At 48.3% G+C, this 26,971-nt stretch overlaps 1 protein-coding gene across 5 annotated transcripts in view; it reads right to left on the reverse strand.

Annotated features, from left to right (window-relative positions):
* BMP3 (bone morphogenetic protein 3) overlaps positions 1-20,610 on the reverse strand; it is a 75,592-nt gene extending 54,982 nt beyond the window's left edge. For 2 of the 5 annotated variants that reach the window (XM_058803761.1, XM_058803763.1), the window contains exons 1-5: positions 20,450-20,610; positions 20,137-20,214; positions 19,965-20,021; positions 19,516-19,622; positions 17,513-17,627 (exon numbers count right to left, since the gene is read on the reverse strand). In XM_058803761.1, the coding sequence (XP_058659744.1) occupies positions 17,513-17,614 (102 nt within the window). In that variant the 5' untranslated portion in view covers positions 17,615-17,627; positions 19,516-19,622; positions 19,965-20,021; positions 20,137-20,214; positions 20,450-20,610. Of the gene's footprint in view, positions 1-17,512; positions 17,628-18,570; positions 19,623-19,964; positions 20,022-20,136; positions 20,215-20,449 lie in introns of those variants that run through there. The other 3 variants (XM_058803762.1, XM_058803764.1, XR_009274665.1) reach the window with 2 other exon arrangements.
* Between the last annotated feature and the right edge of the window lie 6,361 nt (positions 20,611-26,971).

Below are 26,971 nucleotides of genomic sequence, written 5' to 3' on the forward strand. Positions count from 1 at the left end.
GACAAGGGGATCACATCCTCAAAGAATATAAATCAGCAAAGCTTCTGGGCAAAGGCTTCCAGTTGTACATACATTTTGCAGGCACAATGTGATCTTCAAAACCACGCTTGCACCTCTCTTCTGCTGGGCTGACCCCACAGGCAGTGAGGAGCAGCTCTGAGAACATCGTTACTATCTTCCCCTCCCCTTCTCACACGAGCATCTGACCTGGCAGAAAGCAGTCATTCTGAGACTCCTTCCATAATATTTGTGTGCAGGAGGTGCAATTCCATATTTTGGCAATATGTCCTGCCTAATACAAATGTCTGGTCTGCACGAGAACAATGCAGAAAAAAGAAGTTTGGCTCCAAAATCAGACTTCAGCTCAGCAGTAGTCAGACCATGTAAGCCCCAAAAGCCTCCACAGCCAAGACTAGGGAAATCTGGTTTTTGTGTCTGCTCAGACTTCTAAATTAAAAAATGTATTTGCAGAGCAGCCATGGTGGAACTACACAAGAAGTACTTTTCACTCCAGTTTCAAACAGCAATACTGACTCAAAAAGAGGGGAAAATCATATTAAAAAAAAAAAAGAGAGAGAAAGACCTGTATCAAAACCTTAGGAATTATATGGAAAACATATTTCTGATCTAACACATTTCTTACCATTCTCTGTGCAGCTGAGAATGGCTTTCAAGGAAGGTGTTTTCCTCTAGCTAGTGACCACAGCTAGAAATGCCAGCAACCCAACTCTAACTGTTCCTAGCTGAAGTTTGTGCACTTGCTATCTTCAAATATCAATTAAATACCATTCTCATTTTGCAACAAATAATTTACTCATCCAGCCAGCAAGCAGAAACTGGCAGCTACACCGTACACCTGTTATTATGCATTACAATGAAATTAAAGTATTTGGAGAATTTGGCACGGCCGCGCTGCTAAAACCACGGCGGTGGCTGTAAGTGCGAGCACACGGATGGGTGCTGCTCCTGCCTGCTAGGAAAACGTGCTGGTGTCCAGCAGCTGGCCCTTCAGGGGGAGCACCCACACCATGGCCTCGGTGCCACCTGCTCAGGTGGCAGGGATGGCAGGCCCCGGCGCTGCAGCGGGAGAGGAGCAGCAGGGAAGGGGCCCAGGAACACAGGCGTGCTGACCTCCTCGGTGGAAGTGCAGAGCACTATTTATTCAGGTGCAATAACACAAATCTTTGTGGGCTGCTCCACGGCGATAAAACGAAGAGGATTCCAAAGAATGCGTTCCCTGCGTGACTTCCTGAGCCCCACTGTAAGCACACCGTGTTTGCAATATCTAGCGATGGCCAGAAGCAAAATTATTGTTATTTGGGGCCTCCAAGTGCAGAACTCGAGCAGCTTTTCAAACTGGGAAAGTTTTATGGTGTTGCAGAGTGTAACTGAGACATGGGGAATAACACAGGGACCCGGTGGAGATAAGCTTTTGCTCCCCCAGGCATCATTTCAGCTGTCCTACCCTTTTCATGTAAAACTAACCAGGACAAGCCTGCAACAAAAGGCAATTTATGTGCTGTGGCTGCACCACGAAAGCCAAGGGAGCTGGAGGCATTCCAGCACAGCCAGTAACCTGAGCTTGCGTCATTAATTACTGGTTTTGTTCAAGATGAGAGAATTTATGCTCAGTATGAAACACCACCAGCAGAGGTGGGAGCTAGAACTCTGTAATTTATGGAAATGCTTTCCTCACCACATAGAGCAAAGTAGTGCAGACACCTCAGCACCAACAACACCCAACCCCAGACAAGGTGTGCAAACGTGGGCTTCACACCCAGAGGCTTTGCCAGATCTGCACACCTGGGGCTGCCAGTGTGCAATCATCCCTCATGCAGTCCTGGCTGCAGCTCACAGTGCCAGCAGGTCACTGTAACCTCAGCCTCATCCGCATGGCCAATCACATCCTCCTCAACAAAAGAACTCATCTGAGGGACCTGTGATTTCCCTCAACGCTGGCTGTTTCATATCAGATCTATAAACTGGATGAGCCTTGACAATTTCCAGGGACACTCAGTAATCTTGGGCAGTTTCTCTCTAAATTCATTGGAGATGCAGGTAAGCTGCTGTGCTACACCTGGCTCTTTGAGAGGGAGAAAGGGACAAGGTGAACTTAGACCTTGGCTGTCATCAAGGCAAGTTGCCATCCTGAAGAAAAAACACAAAAGAAAAACTGCTAAAAAAGCTTTGTAAAAATACTCCTAAAAGACATTTTCCTGCCTGTCTGTATGACCCTGTCTTTTGCCTGTCAGCAACAGCTCTGTAGCATTTCTGAATAACCCTGGAGTTGAGGCACAATTATACATACATCCTGATGAGTAGGAAAAGTGCAGAGGCACAGGACACAGCAGAGCACCATGCTCCTCATGCTGAGATGGAGCTTGAAGAAAAGCTGTTGGATGCACTGGATGTTCCTTTGTCAAAGCCAAGCTTTTAAGAAAACTTAAGCCTTCCCCTGCCTCATTTTCTTGATGGCTGTCAGAGGTAATGGCATTGGAAGAGAAGCACAGAGGATCCCTTTGCTATATGGGATGCCAAGGAATCCATGTCTCTCTTTCACCAGGAAGTTTTCTAGTTTTACTTGCTCCACTATCAGTCTAGATGGCCAATGCTGACATGAGTGGGCACCATCAGCACGAGGCTGGCAGCACATAGCTTCTGTGACAAATATTCCTCTGGTGTCCCCCAGGCACAAGGAAAGTTTGGAAAATTATACCTATGCTGTTCTTGCTGGAGTCTGCGTTCAGCCATCAAATTCAATATGTTCCTACACAAAAGACTAAATCTAAAGAGCAGAAGTAACAGGGAACTGATATGCCAAGTTTGAAAAACACTTGTGTTCTGACCCATTTCAGTCAATTGCTTCTAATAAAACTAGATGGCTCTTGGAAAAAAAAAAAATCACTGATTTTCACTGAGAAAGAAGAAAGGTAGGCCCAAACTACAATACTAGAGTGGCCAAAAAAATCCAAAAAAAACAAGACTGAAACCTAACTCCCTCTTTCATTTAGACTGAATGGTCACCTGTATGATAAACAAATTCATGATCATACCGCTGCTCAGACAGCAATTGTGTGTACACAGCGAAGGCACACAGCAAGATCAACTCTGCTAAAAATTCCCACAACAAAGCAGGTTTCAGAACAGAAGAGCCTGTGTACACCTTGCTGTGTAAACCAGACAGACGCTAGGAAAAGATGACAAGAGTTGTTTGATATGAATCCAAGGTACAGCCACTTTAACACAGCTTTTTTTAACCCTCCTGTTGACAATGTGAATAAACACACCTCACATCAAGCTGGACACATCATCATGTCTCTATTGAGGGCGTTGGGCTATGTAAGTTAATTAAAAGCACTTGCATTGCCAGCTCTCACAGCATTGTTCATCTTTTAGTTCATTCAATAACCACATAGAGCACATTGCACAGAAATAAAGCTGAAGATTTCACCTCATGAAAAACACTTCCTTTTGCCTGTGGAAAAGACAGCTTCCATACAATGGATCTTCTTCACCACAGGACAACCAAAAGAGCACCTGGGTTACAGCAATTCCATGCTCTTTTCTGGTCAAAGTGATTGTCATACAGTAAAATCACAACTATGTTAAACTAGTCCTGTGCACACATCCATGATCTGGCAAGGCACACTATCAGCAGCTCAGTTCCAAACTACAGTAACTGCTGTAACTGGTGACTGGCAAAGTCAGATCCACAATGGAAAGCAACATTGCTACTTTTAATCATTTCAGGCCCCATAACAGACTCCCCAGTGAGCACTGAAACGGGATCAATAAAATTTTGTGCAAGCATTAGAGCAGATCTTGCTATTATGCTACATGGCAGAAGCAAAAGCACATCCCTGGAACGTACAAATATTATTAAGTCAGAGAAAAAGCAAAGAGGAGCAGAAACCCGAGAAGCAAAACACCCTTGATTTTGGGAGGTTAACACTGATTAAAAAAACCTCTTAATGAGATTCAAATTCACAGTACGCAAGACCTCTTAACCTGTTGTTAAGCCAAAAACCTGAGCAGTCCAGGCAGTCCCCACGTGAGAAAACACTGTTCAGGCTGCAGCCCCCCTCTGGAATTCCTGTCAATAACCAACCTGCAGGCTGATTACTCTGATTCTCCCACTGCACCAGGAGGGACAGAACTGGCCAAACACACCAAACCACGAACCTGATGGAAAACAGAAATGCCAGCCTGCCTAAGGCCTCCCAGGCCATCAGGGAGCACTCTCATCATGGAGCCTGCAGCCTCCCCTGCTCCTCTGGCACAGCCACACCACGGTTCCAGGGCTCATACCAATTCCAAAGTCTCGAGGTTCTGGGCTCAGAGGTAATGGTTCATTCAACATCATCATCTTATCCTATAGCACTGACAGATCCAAACAAAATACAGGAAATGCACCACTGAGCATGGCATAACCCAAATGTGTGGCAGCTGGTCTTCTCCTCACTGTTACATGATGATGTACAACACATCATGCCAATCATCAATTCATTTCCTGCTGTCTGAAGAGGATAATAAGGTAGGCAAGACAAAACATTTTATCTACATGTAAATACATAAAAATTTCCTAATGAGGCAGCCCCTCCTGTGCACCAGCAGCCTGCTCACACCTGTGCCTGAATCTACCACATCTATGGAGATGCCTGAGCTGCTGGCAGGACCAGGGCACCAAAGCTGGGGCTATCTCAGACCACACATAGGCTGGCAGTGCCAGAGCCTCTGGGCATGGCAAAGCCCTGCAGAGAGACACAATGCCAACATCACAAACTGCCAGAGGAGCAAGACCTGGGTCAGCCAGTCACCTCCTGATGCTCCTGTACTAATTTGGCCCCTCCAGGAAGGTTTCTTCAAGTATGACCATAGCAAAGGGGTTTTGAATGGAGGGAGGAAAGAGAGGATGGTAACTCCTCAGGCAAAACTGAAATGAAGAGTTCAAGCACTGGAATTCATGGCTGCCTAAATATTGCAATAAATAAAGATTGATCCAAAACGTCCTCCCAGTCCCAGAAAGGCAAGGCCATCACTTCAGCATGGTGTAACAAACTCTGGCTTTGGCCTCACACACATCTGGTTCCAATTAGCACCTGCATACCTCGGTTATTAAATAAAAACCAGCACTCTCCACGACCTGCAGAGCCCTTGTGCACAAGAACCTATTCAACACCACCATGTCCTCCCTTATCAGACATGTGTGGCATGACATACTGAACACAGGGCTGCAGCACACCTGGCACCAGCTCAATTCCCAAGCACCAGGTCACATTTCCCATCACACTGTTTTAACACAAACACCACAGGCTCAGTGGCTAATGGACAGAGCCCTGGAATTTTACCTCAGATCCTTCACATTTAACCTCAGGCTGATGAACCTAGTGCAATCTCTGGGGAAAAATGCATCTGTCAAAACCATTGCTTGCAGCATATGGCCGGACCGAGAAGTATGCACCAGCCATTTCCACCTTGATTTGTTGCACCCAGCCTCCAGTGTCTGCTATGCAAGCTGGATTACAAATGAAAAGTTGCTGCTCTACATATTTTTCCAAAACAGCACTTGGGGATTTGGATGGAGAAAGCAAATTGTTTTACTGTTAAAGCATACATCTCCATGTTCAGGAGAGCTCACTTCTATTTCTGACTCCCCACATGTACTGTGTGAGCCAACACAATATTCAAACAACACTCATATTCAAACAGCCTTCACAACTGTGAGCAGATTCAAGAATTTAGCAACTCCTTCAGATGATGGACCTGTCACTGGTGTCCTGAGACTCTCACTGCTGTGGCTGGGCACTGCACAGGTCCAGACTTCTGCAGGCCTTAAAATATCAGGCAAAAACTGATTGACCTGCAGGAAAAAATACCTTGACTGAAAAGCAGTTTTGTGAGAAGGAAAAAGGAAGCATGAGGCATATCTGCCTATGTTTTGTTTGATATAGCAGGAACTCTTGGGGTAATAAGGTACAGGCACACAGGCACAGCACAAAGTTACACATACAGCTGCCCATTAAGGCACCCTGAGTTAGTTTTGTCAATGCCTATCCATTTCCATACATTTCTGCAGCCTTTAGAGAGGCTGCCGTGCTGTGGGGCCCGCTCACCAGACCAGGACTGTCTACTCAGTATCCTTTCTAGTTTTTTATAGATACAACTTAAAAACACCATGAAATTTATTTCCTGTAATAATGATCCCCAAATATTTTCTTTAAAAGTGGACGTTTCAGCAAAACTCTCCCAAGAATGTGGAATTATGCACTCCCATTGTGCTAGCACAGTCCCTCCCTCCCCTGTGCCCCCTCAGACTCTCCCCGGTGTTTTATTTCACCTGCCCAGCTCTCTGATGTTTGCAAAGCCCAGCAGATTTCCCGGCAGACCAAGAGCTGTGAACATACATTGCTGGCACAGAGACACCTAGCAGTCTGAAGTGCCTGCAGTGACCACCTGAGCACAAAGACTGGGCAGATGAGAAGGAACTCCCCCACAATGACTCTCAGGAATCTGAATCTAGGTTGGGTCACACCTCCAGCTGACACAAGCTGGACACGGGCCCTCATGTTGCACTGTGAACTCACTTCCAGTCAGATCTGCACATCCTTCCTGCCCCAATGCACCCTCAACTTATCAACAATGACCTAACAAACCTTATTTTCATGTATTTCATGAGGCTCATCTTCTGGTCTAAATACCTGGTTAAGTTGAAGAAGCTCAATGCATGACTTTGCTCAGATCTGCTCAGCTGGATGCTTAGATGCAATTCTGAGTAACATGATATTTTCTTCTACTTGCTGTACCCTACAAAGAGGAAAGAGCTCTTGAAGACGTGCCTCGGGAGCTCCTGGAAGCAATCAGGCTCAGAGGGCAGCCTGTGTCAAACTGCAACATTTATTTGTTCTGCACTTGCCCAAAGACTGCAGAAAAGGAAACTTCCAAGTGCAAACACTGAGACTTCCAAGGAGATTAGATTGAATACCTCCCTTTTCGTCTCTGCAGAGCACTGGCCAGTAAATACTCTAACTGGTGTCAGACAACGAGGTGCAGCTGTTTGCTAGAGCAAACAAGGGGAAATCATTAAAGAGAGAAGCTTCCAGCCACTTGACTTGCACACCAAAATAGAAGCAGCAGGCAGACACATCCGTGAGGCGATTTCACGCTCCCGAGCAAGCTGCCGAGCGTGGCCCTGCCTTGCAGCACGAATGAGAATTCTTCTGCACTGTAACCGAGAGCTTGCCAGTTCCGCTCTCCTGGGCTCCCATGCCTACACGTCCAGTAGCTGCAATTTACATAATTGCAATTTCATCTCACAAATATGGTTGGGCTCCCTTTATGCCTGACTCTCCCAACTGCAGCTTCTCGGAGCTCCAGCCTCTGCTCATTATTTCAAACACTTAGCGGAAAAAACACAAACCATAATTGATACAATTATTGCACACACACACAAAAAAAAGGAAAAATTCTCATGGTTTGGAAGATGAGGGGACTGAAGGTTTTTGTGTTGGGCTTTTCCCCCCTTTTGTTCTCCTTTGCTCTTTAAGAACAGCACATGCAAAACATTTGTGAAGCCAACACAGCTGTGGGGCCCGCTCACCAGACCAGGACTGTCTACTCAGTATCCTTTCTAGTTTTTTATAGATACAACTTAAAAACACCATGAAATTTATTTCCTGTAATAATGATCCCCAAATATTTTCTTTAAAAGTGGACGTTTCAGCAAAACTCTCCCAAGAATGTGGAATTATGCACTCCCATTGTGCTAGCACAGTCCCTCCCTCCCCTGTGCCCCCTCAGACTCTCCCCGGTGTTTTATTTCACCTGCCCAGCTCTCTGATGTTTGCAAAGCCAGGCTGGCACCACCATACCTGAACAGACCTTGCTGCAAACTGGCACACCCCATGCTGGAGAAAGGCTCCAATACACACTGAAAACAACAGGGACAAGAGTTCTTCCCCAAAATTTCCCTTTTTCCTCTGGTGAATTCCTGGACTGATAACTTTATAGCTCATTTTCCTCTGTATGCTCCAGGACACTCCTGGTCTCCATTTCCAGAGTCTAGCTCAGCCTCAGGAAGGACCTTTAGGAGCTGTTATAAGGTCAATGTTATTTTGAGCTAATAAATATAGGTCTCCTGTCCTGCATGCACAACCCATTCTGACACATCAGTACCATTTCCTCCTACAGCACTTGCTCTTTTAAACAATACACAGCCTTCCTTCCACAGCAGCACACTCTCCCTGGAGCAGGCCCGAGGGATCCACGCCTGGGCACACCCTGTGGTCTCTGGACACTGAGAGCACGTGGGACACTGCTTACAGCACCTCAGGATTTGGTTCCTGAAGCCTGGGGAGGACACCGTTCATGCCTGAAGGCAATTTGCTCATGCTAAATCCATTGCTCAGGCTAATAACTCACTCTGCAGCTTGCCATGTTTTGGTCCTAACCTCACTGGGGTTATGGCAGCAGCAGGAAAAAATCACCAAAATGCTCCCTCCCACACAAAGCCTGGTCAACTATGGACACTTCTCCAGCACCTCCGAGTTAGACAGTGTCTAAAAAACAGGATAAGCACAAACCAGACCAGGACAACACAGAACTTCAATTCCCTAAGTGGAGGGCATGTCCAAGTAAGAGTGCAAAGGAGAAAGGACAGGGGATGTAACGTGGAGTTCAATAAAGCAGAAACAAATGGCAGGTCTGGCTGTTTTGCCTCCTTGGAGGACTCTGCTTGACAACATTAGGAGCATCCCTCTAAATCAAGTTTGCCACTTACTTTTACAGATGGCAAAGCTGCAATTCAAGAGCTGTGCTACATGCAGTTCTACCCTGGAAAAGTGTCCAGTTCTTGGGGCTGTAGCCCACCAGAACCTACTCAAGCCAGCAGCACATAAAACACTTTGCACAGACTCAGAGCTTTTCTGAGGGCTGGGGTTTGCACCAGAGGCATTTGCATTTCTATTTTATCAGTACCTAGGTATACCTGGTTGGTGACTGTCTGAGCAGAGAGAAAACCTGCCCAGACAAAAATCTAAAAAAAATTCTGAGTAGTCACAAAATCGAAGTACTCACAGCACCCCTTGAACAACACAGTTCTCAGGTGCAGACATCCAATCTCAAACCAAGAGCCAGGCATGGCCACAGAATGGAAGCCAGTTCACTTGCAAGGTATAAACTTTTTTTCTGCACTCGCTGCCCAAGAAACAGTTTCCAGACACTTGAGACCCAGACAGATCATTTAATTGTTTTTTTTCAGTCACAGTGTTACTGTGAAATCTTCTCGGGAATAGACACTTAGTGGCTTTATAGCATCACAAATACAGCTCTGGGATCTCAGGTAAGCCTGGGCTGGGGTTTGGGGGTTGCTTAATTAAAAGATAAAGGGTGGCAAATGTTTCCCACGACCTTCTCTTCATATTTGACCAAAGTATCTGTTTTTCTAAAAAAGCAGGTGGTCACAGTTGCCCAGGTGCTCGCCACCAAAGCCTGAGGCTGCCTGCCCTCAGTGGGAGAAAGGAAGCCCTTAGGGCAGGGCAGGGTCCTGGTGCAGCACACCTCCGGCCTCCTCCAGCTCCTCCCCAGCCACAGCCTTTTGGGATACTCCCTGCAAAGCAGGGGGAAGCTGTTGTTTTCTGCTGAGATTTATTAAACTTGCTGATCGTTAGGACCTGAGGTGGGAGACAATTTGTCATCTCACTGCCTGTTTTTCTATTCTTACCCCATTTAGTCCCCATCTCAGACAGTGACTGCCATAAATTCTTTCTGTACCACTGTGGTGTGACAGCAATGTCTGTGCCTGAGACATGTCAAAACAAACGCTCCTGGGAGAAGCCCATCACTAAGCATGGTGTGTCAAACATTTGCTGACTGGAACAAGCAGATCTCAGCTCCCAAGAGCACTGCTGCTCCCTGAGGTTTATGCTTCCACCTGCTCTGGATGCTGGACTTACACACACACTGGATGGAAAAGAAGGGAATGGAGCACACAGGGCCAAGGAAAAGAAGGGAATGGAGCACACAGGGCCAAGAGCACACCTAACTGAGGGGGCAGAGCCTGAGGCCCTCTGGCTCTGGCAATATCCACCAGCAACACCTCCAGCTTCTCACCTGTGCTCAGAGCCAGAGGAAAGGGAATCAGGGACGAAAAATGAATGACTCAACAAATATTAACAGAACTATCTGATTTCATTTGTCCAGTAAAAGGAAAAATTCATTTTATTTTAACCCACCTTATTTTGACAACACTGTCAACACTAGTCCTAGAATCATAGAATAGATGATATTTTTACCTCAAATGCTGCCAGTTGAACAAAAAACCACCTCCTACAAGTGTTACAATTGCACAGAGAACAGAAGCTGTCTTGTGTGCAATCACCAACTCACTGCTACTGATCATCAAACACGAGGAGTCTGTCCCTAAGGCATATTTACCATGTCCAGTGATTCCTGTTGCTAAACAAACCAGGAGCACTTACCAACGACTAGAGAAGGGTTATGGAAACCCCCTGGAGCAGAGCCTGGGGAAAACCCTTCACAGGCAGGCACCTGATGGAAGTACTGACAGTCCTGTGCCCATTCCAACTGTAGTGCATTCCAAAGGAAAGGAACAAGGGCTGCAGTGGCACTGCTGTTTATGTTTGCCGATACATTCCCCCTCCACCTTGTTTTCCACAACAGACCTGGAATAATTAACTAAAGCAGGAGCAGAGTCAGTCACAAGTAGTCACCAGCTTCAATTGAACCCAGGCCATCAGGAGCAATCCCTGAGCACTGAAACCGCAGTGGAAACACCTCCAAGCTAACTAAATATCCTATCTGTATGAAGCACATCCAATCCTCTTTTTTTCCTTTTATTTCACAAATACTGCATGGGATGAAAGAATGTCAGGGCTGAACTCTCCAGAACAGATGTAGAACACATGTATTTGCATCAGTTTAAAGCAAGATTCCAGACACTAGAAAGCAGTTGTGGTTTGGCAGTGGAGATCCCTCATTTTAATTAGTTCAGGGTACAAATGATTTCTAGAAAGCCTTCCTCCTGCTGGAGTAGGGTTACTTCTGTCAGGATGGGTCTTCCAGGCAGATTTTCTTGGGGGGAAAACTGCAGGGGTAACCATTCCAACCCAACACTCCCAGCCCACGACAGCAGGGAAATTCACACCTAGGGAGGTTCCCCAAGTCCCCTGGGTAGTGCCAGCAGTCACCTCAGGACCAGGTGTGACTGCAGCCCATGGAGCATGACATGAGCACAGATGTGCCTTTCTTCCTAGCTCAGCCCAAGGGAAATTGAGTCAGGGTGGGACTGGCTCCGCTAATGAGCAGTGGCCATTTCCTATCTGCTAAGTAAAGTACTGATATCACCCCACAGAAAATCTTTGCTCCCTGCTGCAATTATTTCCCTCCTAAGTTTGCTGAGCTTCCATGTTCTGCATAAGTGACTGTTCTAAGGAACATGCAGAATTATTCCACAACCAAAAACTTGCTCTTAATTAGAGGAGAAATGTAAGAAAGAAAGAATCAATGCTCCTGATTGTGTCTCCTGACATACTAAACTCCAAAGCCTGGGATATTGCTCGTTTGTCATGTCCTCAGCATCAGTGCTCAGAACAGCCACTGGCCAGAGAATCAGGCAATGACATCACCACAGCAAACAGCAAAGACAGCACTCACCTTTGTAAAGGGAGGGCAACAAAGAAAGATGAAATGGTTTTGCATTTCTTTCCAGACCCAACTTCAGCTTACAGAAGACAAGGGAGGAATGCCATGAACTGAACTTGGATTGACAGAAGGGACCCCAGAACACTGGCTGACATGTCACTGACCCTGTCCCCTGTGCTACACTGTCCTGCCCAAGAACCAGGTTTGCTCCAAGGCCAGCCCCACCAGGAGGGCAGGAGCCCACCCTGGGTGGGACCCTGTCCAGCCAGGACAGTGTCCTGCTTCTTGCTATTTGAATAATCACCAGCAACTGTAGCAGAGCTCTCTTTACACTCCAGTCCTTTCCTCATTTACAAGGTTTAAGCTGTCAGCTCTACAAGACACCAAGTTTTCATCACCTCACTCTCTGGATCAGCCTTGTTCAAAGGGACAGCAGGATTTTTCCTGGAAATAAGGGCCACAGGCAGCCAGAGAACAGGCAACTTCCCTAAGGCACATCCCCTCCCCAGGAAGCAGGACAGAGATCAGTCTGTGCTCACCATGACACATACTCCTCTCTGCATTTGCACTGCAATGTGCAAAGCTTTGCTCCACTCAAACCAGAGGCAGTCAGCACACTTTGGAAAATGTTACTATTTATAGAACATAGTATGCTTTTTTGCTGTACTAAGGTTTCATCCTTTCTCCATTGTTCATAGGTATTTTCCATAAAAAGCAAACCTCACTGCTCTACATTTAATGGATAGATTCTGGGGGGAAAAGCTGAAAAGAAAAATAACATCTCTGGGAGTTAAATCAAAGGAAGGGTTAGTTTTTCCAGCTGGGCTCTGGACGATGGAAGACAGTCTGTCATTCCCAGGCCAGAAAATGTCTTTTACATACACCAGTCTCAGCAAACCTACCCTGAGTTATAAGGTTTATTTTATAATAGTTTAAGTCTTATATTGTACTTGACTTCTGCTGCTAACAGCCAAGGCCTGTGCAACAGCTATGGGTTAGAAAGCAGCACCTAGGTCATTTCATTTTGCCAAAACACAACGTGCAGCCATAAATCCAAAACAGTCCTTCCCAGGTTGTTTATTATTATCATTAGAACAAACACTAAAGTTTGCACAGTGTCACTGTAAGCCAGGAGTGTTTTCTAGGGGCAGCTCTTCTGGGAGAGCAAGCAAGGGGCTGTAGAACATCTCCTGAGTGCAAACTTGGACTGTATTGTTCACACCTCAGCTCACTTGGAAATTAAATGCTGGAAATGCATCCCATGGGTCAGCCTTGAGCACCAAGCTCCTGGCTTCAGCTACTGAAAAACTTACATATTTACAGGAGTCAAAAACCAGAGAAAAAGCAGCCAGGAAAGAACAATGGACAGGTAAGGTTCCTAAGCCATTGAAATCCCCATGAAAAGGTCAATTTAGCCAAGATATTAGTCAGCTCAGTCTTTCTACCAGAACCTACAACTGGGAAGGTACTGGGGTTCAATCCAACAGTGAAAACATAGAAGGCTGGACATTGGCAGGCATCTCTCCAGAGAACAGAACTTCCCTTCCTTTGTCCCTTTTCTGCTGCAGCAGACTAGTGTGACACAGACCACCTTGACCTCAATTTGCTTTTTCCCTTTTAGTAATTGGTCTGACCAATAACCCACATTACTACAATTTAGCCGAGAGAAGCAAAAGCTACATGAAGTTCCTCTAGCAAGAATGAGAATTCTCCTCAACAACCAAAATGCAAACTCATTCAACAGCATTGTTCTGCTCACAGTGGAGGGATGGATTAGAAACTACCAAGTGTTTGGACACACTGTGAGACGGGTGTTATACAGACTTCAAGCACAGGGAAGAGTTATCCACAGTCCTCTGAGCACATTAGCTCATCTGAGAGCTCAAATAAAAATTACAGAAACACAAGAAAGTGCTGAAACCCCCCAACAAATGATTATACACTGACCAAGAAGGCCACCAGCCCTTCCTCCAGGTGTGCAGACCCCCAACATCAGCACAGACCTCCAGTTCACAGCACTGTGTCTATTCATGTGTCTCTGCTAGGCCTGCACTGTAACTTCTCTGCTGACTTCAGGAGGAAATTACTATTTCCAAAAGATACCTTTTCCTTTTCTTTCCTACTTTGTCTTTCTACTTAACTGCATAGAGTATTGCAAACACTTTATTAGTGCTGCTCTGCTTTGGTGAGCTCCATATAACAGTGTATATTAGAAGAGATTATTACAAGCCTGAATGTGTTCCTTATCACATTTGTGATATGACATTATCTAAATTGTGGGGAATGGAACAAATATATTCCTAGGTGACAATCAACACAGTGACTGAGGTCAGGCTTCTGGTTTACTTCAGAGCTGCAGGGTATCTGGTTTTTTTTTTTTTGAGTTTAGCAGTGCCAGTGCTTCATCTCCCACCTGGTTCCCTTTCCATGTGTGACTACCCCACAGCAGCTAACAATTACTCACTCTCTAGCTATGGATGCTACCAATTCTTTCACAAAATACCTCACAAATACAAGCTTCCAGGAACTGCCTGAAAGGACAATGAGGAAGTGTCCACAGACACTTGTGCATTCCAGCCAGGTTCCCTGTGTCCTGCTCTCCACCATGGCAGCTCAGGTCCTTTCAGCAAACATTTCTGAACCGAGCACTTTGTGCGCACTGTGCACTGTCCCAGCAGCACGGGTGTGACCCCATCCCTCCCTGTGCCACCACCTGTCCCATTCCAGGCTCCCAGTGGGGTACAGCAGCCTCCAGACACCTGTGTCCCACGCCTGGCAGGGGCAGAGGGAGAGGATGAGGAGCTGACCCCACTGGAGCAGTTCCCAGAGGCTCCTGGCTGGAGCCCAGCTCTGGCCCTGCCCCGCTCCCAGTGCTCCCGTGTGAACCTGGAGCACATTTCTGGCTGCCAGCACAGGTGTGAACTGCACCTGGCAAGGCGTTCCCTTTGTTCTGTGCCTTACCAACGGGAGCTCACAGGTGCTGCCAGGTGACAGGACTGTCCCCAAGGGAAAGAAAGGCCCTCTGCTCTAGGGGTGCCCATGGCTGCTGTGCTCCAGTGAAATCCTACAGTGCACCATTGCTTCCTGCAGCATCCAGGCTCTCCTGGCCACCTCCATCTGCAGTCCCTGGGTCATCTCCTGGACTCTCAACATTCATCTTTCTAATGCTTTTCAAGGTCTAAATTATCTGGGGTTTTCTTTATGCCCTCTTATACCCTAAATGTGGCCCCACCTTCCATACACTCCAAAGTCCTTGAAAATTGAGCTCAATCCTGCTGAGCTACCCCAAAATCCACTGCAACCCCCTGACTTCCCATGGAAAGTCAAGATGTGCCTTTTGGCCACGAAAATCTCCTTTATCAACCCAAACCTGCACACAGCTCAGCTCCAAGTCCAGCAGCACACTCAGTGCTGCAAATAAATGCAATTAATCATTCTTGCAAACCAAATTTGAAGGGGAAATGAACAACGCCCACCTCAAACACTCTCTTGTAATCATGGACAGGAAGGAAGAACAACTCAGGAACACTGTAAGAAAGGTGTCCCTGTTAATGGCAGGGGTGTGGGACTCATGACTTTTGAGGGTCCTCTCCAATCCTGCCTATTCCACAACTCCATTCTATGATTTTTAGACTTGGCTTCTATTTCCCAGGGTAATGAAATTGATCAAAATTCCTCTGGACAGGAAAGACATGCAGGTTTTCTTTCACCCCACAGCACAAATACCTGGCTGTTATTCACAGCTGTTATGTCACTGAAATTGTACAAATCATACACTCCATGAAATACACTCAGCTCTCCTAACTCATACTTCACTTGGATGATTTACAGCAAAGAACAAGAAAATAAAAGATGCTCTGCATTTCTCCTTGTTGTCCACATGCTTTCCCACATAGAGTCACAGGCAGCAGCCTGGTCCTGGGGAACATGCACCACAGGAAATCATGCCATTTTTAGGCATTTAAAACCATCCACAGGTCATGCACTGGATGGGAATTTTTGGGAATTACTGAATGGGAATGATTTGTCTGTGCTACCACAGCTAAGACTTAAGGAGATGGATCTCAGGGAGGGAGGAAAGCAATAATTATACTAATTGGTCTTTTGTAAGTAACAGCTAATAAACACAAAGAAAAGCTACAATGAACTTCAGACCTGGTTTAGCCTGTCCTACCATTTGAAACAAAATTGGGCTTGGTTTTACTGGTGGAAACCTTCTCCCCTCCTCCCCTCCCTCCACAGCCCCAATTAGTGGAACAGCAGAGAAAGGACAAATCCTCATCTTACTAACCTCCCTAATTTCCACCAACAGATTCCACCTAATTATTGGAGGCACCTAAACACTTTTGATGGCTGCACTGGTGCCCATAGAACCACAGCCAGAACTTGCTCTAACTGCCATGGAAGCCTCCACATCAAAGCTTGCAGGGTGCTCAGACACACCAGGGAGGCTGGGGTCGTCTTCTCTGGCCTGTCCCAGCAAGCCCATCCCAAAGATCAGCACAGTGGCTGAGAAACTTGCTCTGGGACATAAATGAGGAGTTCCTGACTATTGCATAATTTCCCAAAGCTTTTGTCAACAGCAGTGCTTATCACCTTGGATAAACAAGCAATGTTTAATGCATACCAGAGCAGAGGTTAGGGCTAGACAGGGTAAACACACACCTGTGTAAAGAAGTCAGGACCTGTCTGCCTGCTGAGCTCCTCTGGCCACGCACGGGCTCTGGCTTCCAGGTGCAGCCCTGCTGCTGGTACAGAGGCACTGGCCAGGCTGAAAACCCCACAGCTCCACAGGGAACACCTGCTCCCTGCTGGCTCACTAGGCACACAACAGGGAAAATCAAAAATGTCCTCTGTGTGTCTTTGTGATGGCAGCCAACAGCAACTTCTGACCCACTAGCTGAAAGTCCTTTGAAATGCTTTAAGGAAACGCTTTGGGGTCTCGTGTAAACCAGCACACTGCAGGAGAACCAGAGTCTGGACCATCTCCATGACAGCACTAAAAAGACACACAGACCAATAGCAGGGAACACCACAGATCACAGACGTGAACCAGAGCAGCGGAAAAATAAATAAATAAACGGGAAAAAATAAATAAACGGGAAAAATACCCCAAAAACCTTCTGAAGTACTAGGGGTTCTAGAAAAAGGCCTTTCCAGGCCATAACAGGTAAATCGGTACAGCAGAACCATCTGCAGCACGCACTGAGAGCCCCTCCCAGGCTGGAGCGGCTCTGGGATGACCCCGGCTGGAGAAGGAGGGAATTGCAGCTCCTTTCCGAGGCGATCACACAGCTCTGGCCAGAGAGGGAACCGAGGGAGTCACGGGGCACAGCTACCAGTGGTTATTGTACCTTTTTTCTAACATTATGTGGCATAAGCCAAGGAGTGCTTCCCTTTTCAAGGCTAAGCCATCCCTACACATTCCATCCTCTCAGGCACAGATTTAACCTTTTGTGTTGCATTTCTCCCTGAAAATCCCAAGTAGAACGGCGCCCAGGACATTTGCCAGGCAGCAGAAATTGTGACCCCTTTAAAACTCATGCAAAACCTTGCTCACATCTGCTGTGGAACCATGCTGGAGACAGCATTTCCTCTGCCCATTACCCAGCCATAATATAATAAAAAATAACCCCAGAAAACGGAAGGGATGGAGGGGAATAACACTCCTATTTCAAGCAGAAGTTATACAAAAAAACCCTAACAACATATTTCTCACTGTCAAGAAATCTCTCATCAAATAATCTTACTCACAGCTCACTTACTTCCACCTGATGTTTTTCTTTAAAATAGCAGGTTTTGTTTTTCAGATTAAGTATGAAGCTATTACATTCATCATGTCACAGGTACTCACAGAAACTCTTCCAGCATGACTTGCTGCTCCTCTCCCTGCTGGGCCTTGCAAGAAGTTATCATTCAAGCCTTGTAAGAATTTATCATTCAGGTCTTGTCCCATGCTTCCCAGTGACCTCGAGGAAAAAACAGTACAACTCAGAACGGTTTTACACGGGTTTCCTGCTCACTGTGGGGTTAAGGGTTTTATGAGTATAAGGAGAGAATCCTCAGCCTATTGGAGCCCCCTATCCCACCCTGTTCTTGTAAGCTTGTACAAACTTTAAGCCACTCTTCGAGACTCAGCACTTCCTCAAACGTACAATACAACACCTGTTTCTCCACAAATAACTTTTACTACTGTGCCTTTTCTGCTATGTACCCCGAGCACTCTGAGGGTTTATTTCACATGCTCAAGTACGCAAGAACACCCAAATTTCAGTACACCAATCGAACTAGAACAGATATAACATGTTATTCTACAGACAACACACAGATTAACTCCTGGGCACTGCCCGACCCGCGCAGGGCCGCGCAGCCACCACCAGGCCAGGCCCAGAGACGGCGCAGCCTCCCGGCGCTCACCCTGGGCCCTCCCCCGCGCACATCCAGCGGCGGTGGCGCTGCGGGCCGGGAGCACGGACGCGTTACCAAGCTCCATCCCCACCGGAGCCCGGCCGGGCCGCGGCCGCGCAGCCCCACCGGAAGGGCCGCGCGCCTTCCGCTACCGGCGCACAAGCTTGCCGCCCTGCCCCGCCATTGGCCGCGCCCGCGCGCCGCTCGCCGCGCTGATTGGACAGCGGCGCTAGGCCCCGCCCCTCACACAGGGGGGAGGGCCGGCAGGACGCAGGGGCGGGAACAGGATGGGCTCGCGAGGGGCGGGGCCTCAGGAGGGGTGGGCGGGGCCAGGCCGGCGGGAGGGAGTCCTGCGCTTCTATGGGGTTACTCTTAGCACTTAGAAATTTTATTTTTAAAAATCAATTTGTGCCCAAATTCGCAGCTTGCAATAGGATTTTATCCTGGGCCCGACAGCTCGCAAAGCACGTTGACAAAGTAACGTTTTAAAAAGGGGGTTTGGCTCCTTAGGGCAAGCCACGCCCCCCCACTTCATTCCCAAAAAAGTCTCCTGCTCCCGTATTTATTAATTTATTTTCATTAAGAGGCTAGGAAAGCACACAGCTCAAAGTTTGAAGATGTAAAGAGCAGTGAAACAGGGGGGAAAGGGCAAGATGAAGAAAGCAGGGGCAAAGACAAAAGAAGTGAAATAAAGTTGTGACGGCAGAGTGCAGAATTGTCAGGGCAAAGTCACCGTCCGTGAAAAGCACACACAGCAACAAGTACGGAAAGGCTGAGCGAGCTCAGGAGAACAGCCCGAGGCTAACACCTGCATGAGCACTGCTTGGACTGCCCTGGGCAGAGATTTGGGGAGCACACGATGGGCAGGAGCACACTTGAGGCAGCATCTCCTCTGCCCAGTAGCCAGCCACAGCAGGATAAACAATGTCCCTGGAATTATGGAGGGACCGAGGGGAATGACACTTATTTCAAGCAGGACACCCACAGGAGATGAAGGAGGTGAGCAGGGTACACCTGCCCAGTGTCCCAGCCAAAACCAGGATTTCACAACCATTCCTGCCTCCCAGAGCACCCAGCTGTGCCTTTGCAGGCACGTTCAGGGCTTTCCTTCAGCAGCAAAGAGAGAGAAATCCAAGCTCTGGCTTCTCCCTTAAAAAGGGACCAGAGGCACTATTCCAGCTGAACACAGCACCAAAACCACAATGCTCCTCCTGGGGCAAAATGAAAGCTTTTGACAAGCCAAGAACACAGGGCAATCCTCCCCTGGAACTGAGGAAATTGATGCAGCTCTGCAGAAAGCAGCAATTTTAACTTGAGCCAAGCCAGCCATATTTCTCACAGTCAAGATTTCTCTCGTCAAATAATCCTTCTCACACATTCCACCTGAGGTGTTCCTTCAAAACAACATGGTTTCCTTGCCAGATTCGCTTCAAAACTGTAGATCATCACCTCACAGGTACTCGTGGGTACTCTTCCAGCACAGGTTGCTGCTCCTCTCCCTGCTAGGGCCTGCAAGAAGTTATGGATCAGTTCTTGTCCCGTGCTTCCCAGTGACCCTGAGAAGGAAAAGTCCAACTCTTATTTAGAATCATCGCCACAGGTTTGGGTCACAATTGGATTAAGTGTTCCATAAATTACAGGAGATGGTCCTCAGCCTACTGCAGCTGATTTTTCTCTGTCTCCCACAATCCTAACAGAGACCTCCTCACTCCCCCATTCAGTGAACACCCTGAGCTGGGAAAGCAAAAGACAAGAGATATTTTGAAAACATCCCTGCCATGAGGCTGTCCAGACATGGGACAAAGCCCTTCTCACCACCCTGCTGGCCTATTCCCACTCTGAGTACCTCTGGAAATGCACATCCAAAACCAGGTCAGACACACAGTGATGTTTTCTACCTGCCAGATGCTGCAGCCACAAGCACCAGGAGCCTCAGAATTCCAATTCAGTGAACCCTGCAGGGAAAGCCAAGTGGTTGGTGCACAGACAAAATAAAAGTCACCATTTTTAATAGTTAAAGTATCCCTGGGAGTTACTGGCTGCTTACAGCAGCAAGCTTCATACACTTACAGTTCTGTTAGGACCACCAATCTCAGGTTCTTTCCTTCTGAAGCCCAGCTCCAAACGGGAAACTCCTCACGACTGCTCCTGAGAGAGGGAAGAGGAACTTGCGGAGCTCAGGAAAGCCATTCCGTGCCCTGAGCCCTGGTTCACCTGCCCGAACACCCGCAGTGCTTTTGTACCCCCTCATTCCCTGTTTTCCGCGTTCATAGCAATAAAACAAACCCAAGCTCTGCCGGCAGCCCCAGTCGTGCCCTCACGGCGCCGCCCCCTCTCCCCTCACAGCAATCCCCCCGTCACGGCCCCGCCGCCTGCTCCTCACAGGGCTCCTCTCGCTCCCCGCTCATCTTCAGCGCAGCTGCGGCCTCCAGACCCGCTCGGCTTCTCCATCATGCCACGGGGCCCGGACACTTCAGGTCCCGGGCAGGGGAGCTCAGGGCCCGGGCGCTCCCGGTACCGCTGTCCCACACGGGCGGGACCGCCGCCCGCCGCTCTGCAGTACGAGCCGCTCCCCACAAGGAGGCAGCACTGCACGCCGGAACGCCACAGCGCATGCGCGTCATCGGGGTGATCTTTTGCCCTTACACACCACGTGATAGCGGGGCGTCAGTTCTGCATTGCGCATGCTCCGATTTGCTCCCACTAACACACAGCTCCTCCGCGGTCAGTGCGTATGTGCGCCCTGCAGCTGCAGTACCGCATTGCGGCCGGCAGGTGTCCCCACTGCGCCCCGGGAGGCAGTGCGCATGCGCCGCTCCGGGCGCAGTGGCGCAGCGTGGTCGGCAGGCGGCAGCAGCAGCGAGGCGCGGCCAGGCCCGGTTCGGTCCGAGCGGGGCTCTGGGGCACAGCCAGGGCGGGGGGCTCGGAAACGGCTGGGGATAAACTGAAATAGTGCTCGTCTGCGCTTGGAAATAAATACCTGCTCGCTGTCTCCCAGGAAGGGCTTCTCCAGGTGGGAGTGCTGGGAAACGGGACTTGGCGCTGTGTGTTTGTCCCGGCTGTAGCTGCAGGGGCACAGCGAGGCACGCAGCTCTCAGCACTCCCTGCTCCAAACACAGGCCTGGGCTCCTCTGTAAGCTGTCTCTGCCATGTGGTTTTCTCCAGGAAAAAATAAAGCGTTGTTCATCGCAATTGGGAGAATGAATTTCCACAAAGGAAGTAAGGAATAAAATCCTGCTCTAGGAGCCCCTGGGATCTGCAGGGCTGCTTAGGGAAGGGGACATTCACTCCCTGCAGTGCCCCCAGCCCACCTGCAGCACCAGCACAGGCTGCCAGCTGGGCTCTGCCAGCCCCTCTCTGTCACCCTCCCTGTGCTGCTCCCTCTCAGTGCCCTGGGCAATCCAGCCCTGAGCCTGAGCAGCCCAAAGCTCTGGCTGGCAGCCCAGGGACAAAGGGACACTGCCAGGGATGAGGCACATTCCCAGCCAACGCTCCCAACAGAGCACAGACGCCCCCCTGGAGCTCCTGGGTGGGGCTGGCAGGAGGGCACAGCCTCAGTGGGGTGGCAGTGGCAGTGACAGCAGCAAAGTGCCACGGTCTGGTGGCACAGCAGAGACACCAAGGGCAGCAGTGCCCATGGGAGGGGCAGGTTTACCTTCAGCTCCCTGTGGTGCAGCATCACCTTCCACCACAGCCACATCCCGGGGAAAGCATCAAGAGGGCTCATAAAACCTCAGGATGCAACAAAATGCAGCATCTGTCACCCTGATCCTGTTTCAATAACCTCTGTTGAGAGCAGCCACCTCCCCAAAGCCTTCAGGCCTCCCAGGATTTTGTAGGGAACAGACCCAACTCCTCATCCTTAATCTAAATTCCAAGCACATTCTGTTAGAAAAATAGCAGACAGCATTTCATACAAAATGATGCAACAGAACTACAAGGAATAACAGAATATACAAGGAATAACGGAATATTTTCCATGAATAACCAAAGTTTCTTTTTCCCCTTGTCTGTCTGGGTCTGTAGGACCAAATCTTTGCCATTGAGACACAGCTCTTAAGGGTTAAACCTCACAAACCTTGCTCTTTCTCAGAGAACTGTGCCAGCACTGAGCTACTCCCGTGTGCCAGGATGGAAAAACTCAAGATAATAAAAAGTGAATTCTCCTCTCCCTCTCTGACCCATCACCAAAGCAGTTGTGTCAAACAACAACTCCTGAAACCCTTTGTGAGGAACCCAGCCCTCCCTGGAACACCCAACAGAGCAGGCATTGAAAAAGGAAGGAAAAACTCTACAAGCTTGTAGGAGGAAAGATTAGACCACTGTCCCCAGCTTCTAGAGGTAAAACCTCCTTAATCTTTCGTGTGCTAAACCTACTGCTTTGATTTTCTCTAGAAAAACAAAACAAAAGCCCCACAAAAGCCTAACCCAGGTGTGACAGGTAATGAAAGATGCTCCAAGCGCTTCCATCCCTGTGCACAAAGCAAGCAGCCTGGCACCCCCCTCCCTGACACCAGGGCCGAAGCACAGAGAGGCCAGAGACAAGACAGGAGCAAGGAGCAGGCTGTGGGACCCAGTGTGCTGCACAGGAGCAAGCCCCAAGACAGCAGCTAGGAAAGCACAGTGAAAATAGGCACCAAGTTTCTTGGTGGCAACAAGAGCAAAACTGCAGGGAATGGCAGGAGAAAGAGGAAAGGGCTACAGGAACAAATGAGCGGAGGAAAAGAACACATAACCCAGCTGTCAAGTCAAAGCAAGCGCAGCCCTTGAGCCTCCCCTGCACACACAACACCCCAAATCCAGTGCTCTCAGGGTGTGTGTTCCTGTGGCCCACCTGTGGTGGGGGGAGCTGGAGCAAGGCACAATCATTGGAGTATCCCTGAGGCACAATTTGCCAAAAAATTTTAAAAAATTATTATTTTGAAACTGTTTCTCTTTGGTAACTATTTAGCTCATCTTAGCTGGAGTTCACACTTTACTCAGAGCTATCTTGGCCAGAAGAACCCTCACCCAGCAGACCATGAACTGCAGGAATCCACAGGCAAATCCATTTCTCAGATTCCAGCTCCATTTCCTTGAGGATTCATAAGAAAATAACAGAGTAATCCTCTAGAAAGGAAGCACTTAAACACATTTGATTCATTTAAGCCAAGCATTTTCCCCAAACTACAATAAAAAACAGTAAAAAAAGGAAAACCAATTACTTCTTGTGTTGATTATTGTAAGACACCTCCAGGTGGAAAAACATTGCTGCCAGCCCAACAAATCCCTTGTCTACAGCACAAAGATAACTAAACATCTCAGTCTCTTAAAAAGATACTTTACACTGTATTAGGAACATTAGGGACATAACACCTGGAATTAAGAAAATTGCTTGGTTTCTGTACTTGAGGGATGACTTTCAGGCCCAATGGCCTGAGTGGTCCGCAGATACAAAACCCACACCCCTCCAAATTTGACACAAACACTCGTGGGCAAATACCTATGATACAAATGACACCTAACACCTATGAAACAAACATCTGCCTACCTGCTGGGCTTTTTCAGAAGCCTGCATAGCCAAGGCTGGAAATGCTCACAGGATTAAACAGTAAAAAAGCCAAGGGGAAAAACAAAATAAAGGGATTAGTGCAGCTTCACCTTAATATTCCTCCTAGTGATGGACAGAAAGAAGAAGAAAAGCTGTTCTTGCAGTTCTCCCAGCTCTGGACCAAGGGTTTCCAGCAGCCAATATCATCCCCAGCTGGAGCTGTGGGGAGGCTCCTCCTTCTCTCAGCCTGCCCTGACTCCTGAGGGGCCAGGGGCTCCCACACCCCTGCCAGGATGGACCACCTGCACCCACCTGGAAAGCCCACACTGAGCACTTGGGTTTAAAGATGCTGCACTTCATGTCACAGATGTAGGAATGCTTTGGGATTTGGTGTTTCTAGTGCCTGCAGCCACTGAAACACAGTAAAAGAATGAACTGCAGAGGCCTGAAGGTCAATTATTCAGTTTATATTTCAGTGGAATCACTTGACATAACGCCCAATGCAAAGCATAGAAAATGAAAAGCAACATTTTTTTCCCCTCACTTTTAATTTTGTAATTTAGTAGTCCTCCTAAAAACAGGATTAAAAAAACAGAAACAAAGTGCAAGACCTACTGTTAACAAGTGTGCCAAAACACCTGCTTTCTGTGTTTTCTAAACAGAACACGTTTTCATTACACCTGATTACTTTCCTAATAACCTAAGTTTATATGTGTAAAAGTGCATCCAGTAGGGGCAGGTGTTTCTGAGCCCACACCTCGCAGCTAAAGGATCACAGGAGGAATGGCACAGAGGGATCCAAAAGTGCCCAAGAGAGGTTCAAGCTGACTGTGTTTGGGCAGGATTATTTGCACCCAAAGTTCTCTGCAGCTGCCCCCAGCCTGGAGTTCACAGAAACAAAATGAGCTCCCCCTCCTGCCTCTTCTTCTGCCCTCTCTGATCAAGGGAGAATCACACAAAGCAAATGACAGTAGAGAAATGCTAAGACCTGTGTGGCACCCCCAGGATGGCTGGCACCAGGGCTCATTCCCTCCTCTGGCTGATGGAACTCAAACCCAGGTTTGGTTTGGATCAGTTCCATCTGGGATTTCAGGAGCAAACATCTCTGTTTGGACACAAGGGATTAACAACCTGTGGTCCTGTGTCCCAGCTGTGGGCTAAAAGACTCCCATTATTTTCCTTGGGTATGTTCAGGGTCAGATTACACAGCACTAGGAGCAACTCAGTCCCATGGAAGTTGTCCCTGCTCATGGCAGGGGCGTGGAATGAGATGAACTTTAAGGTTCTTCTCAAGCAAAACCATTCTGGGATTCTATGATTCTGTGAAGAGTCAATCCTGCATAATAATAATTTAAAAAATTAATTTAAAAGGCATTAAAAAAAAAAGTGAGGTTTTTCCTGAATTAGGAGCTTGGAACAGGATAGCACATGAGGTATGGCAATGGCTGAACTATGCAGCACATGTGCTCCTGGCCCACAAATGCTACCAAAGACATTTGACACATGCTAGTAAATTATGCCATAATCATCTCCCAGCACCAGAAAAAGGGGGAAAATCACACAGGACAAGGAAGCCACTCAGTGGCTCTACCGTTCACCAGCTATGCTGACAATCTAAGCACTATAAAAATGGTTTTTAGCTCCTCATAGCAAGATTCCCCCCCAAACTACTATTTATGGTAGCTGTTATTGTGTTTTCCTCAAGAGGCCAGGAAGGCACACCAGTAAGTGTTTGAAGATGTACACACCAGGGAATCAGAGAGAAGCAAGGGCAGGAACAGAAATCAGAGGGAACCAGACACAGGACACGACAATGCACGACTGCAAAGCCCAGAATTCCCAAGACAGGCTCAGCTTTCACAGCAAGCGCACGCTGCCTGCCGCAAGTGTGAGAAGGCACAGCTAAAAAAAAAAAAAAAAAAAAAAAAGAGAAACCTAAAGCCTGAAGCTGCCTAAGCTCTGCCTGAGCTGCCCTCGCCAGAGACTTTCGGGGAGTGCATCAAGGATTTTCCAAGGCGAGTTGAAGGAGCGGGGACACACCGTAACAACACAAAACATCCCGGGCAGAGGAGCGCGTACCCTGTGCTGTGACAGCGCCCACAGTCAAACAGGGCTTGGCTTCACTCCCTTCGTGCCCCGGAGCACACCTGGAGGTGACCGGCCCTGCCACCGACACTGCCTGCGGGCATCCCGCTCCCCCTAGAGCTGGCTCCCAGCAGGGCGCACTGGCACCTCGGAGATGCGAATTCCAGCGCTTGGGAGCCTTGGGATGTCGCTGTGACGCGGCTTGTTCGAGCAGATCGTCCCTGGCAGCGACTCAGCACCCAAATCCTACTCCACAAGCCCTGCACAGGATCTCCTACACCTTTCTGGGCCAGGAGCAGCTAGAGGCTGCCTTGGCCCACCCGAGCCAGCCCCACTGCCAGCTCAGCTCACACCTCCGGACGGTGTTTGTGCCAAATTATTTGACCCTCAGTGGCGGGGGGGGGACACACTGTGTGTCTGCCCCTGTCCCCCTCAATGCTCCGCTGCTGACGGAGCCCAGCCCGGCCCGGGGGTCTCCAGCCCTGAGATCCCTGAAGCACCCTAAGGGACCCTTCAGCTCTGACATTTGTTCATTTTTCTTTCCTCACCTGCTCCATAGGAAATCCTCTTCCTCTCACTCCTGCTCAAGGCTGCTCCTTCCAAGCCATGGATTCAGGAGTGCAGGACACACACAAATCCTCCTGGGGGATGTGGAACAAGGCATACGCCTGCGGTAGGGGTGACTGCAGGGTGAAAATGGATGGGAAGGCTTTTTTCCTCTCACAAGGTCGATGGATGTCTCCAAACCAGGGAGCTGGGGGGCAGTGCCAGCTCACTGCACTCCTCACATTGCCCTTCCCAGCTCCATGTGGATTTGCACCTCCTCTGAAGGCGGAAATTGCCTGGAAAGGAACCTAGGAATCCTCTTCATCCTCTCAGGTTTCTGGTTTGTTCTCTCCAGCACTGCAGCAGTACTTCTGAGGTGGTTGAACAGGAAAACAGAAACAGGAAAAACCCTCCCCCCCCAAAAAAAATCAAATTTTAAATTTAAAATAAATATCGGCCACATTCTCAGGCCTTTAGTCCCCTGCTGCTGAGCAAGCCCCATGAATTCCCTTAAAGAGGAGTGTCTGACAGGAATGGGCAGTGCCTGCTGGATTCCCCAACCCTGCTCTCCCTGTTTCAACTGCACAACTATGTTTTAATTATTATCACAACATCAAAACATCAGCTTTTGAGGGTTTTTCCCCAAAAAGATGAAAAAAAAAAGATGAAATCAATACCTTGTTTCCTCTGAGGGCATGCAGGGGCACCAAGACCAGCACATTTTCTCCTCTGTTATCTGCCTGG

The sequence above is a fragment of the Ammospiza caudacuta genome, chromosome 4 (genome assembly GCF_027887145.1).
Source record: "Ammospiza caudacuta isolate bAmmCau1 chromosome 4, bAmmCau1.pri, whole genome shotgun sequence".
Lineage (NCBI taxonomy): Eukaryota > Metazoa > Chordata > Aves > Passeriformes > Passerellidae > Ammospiza > Ammospiza caudacuta.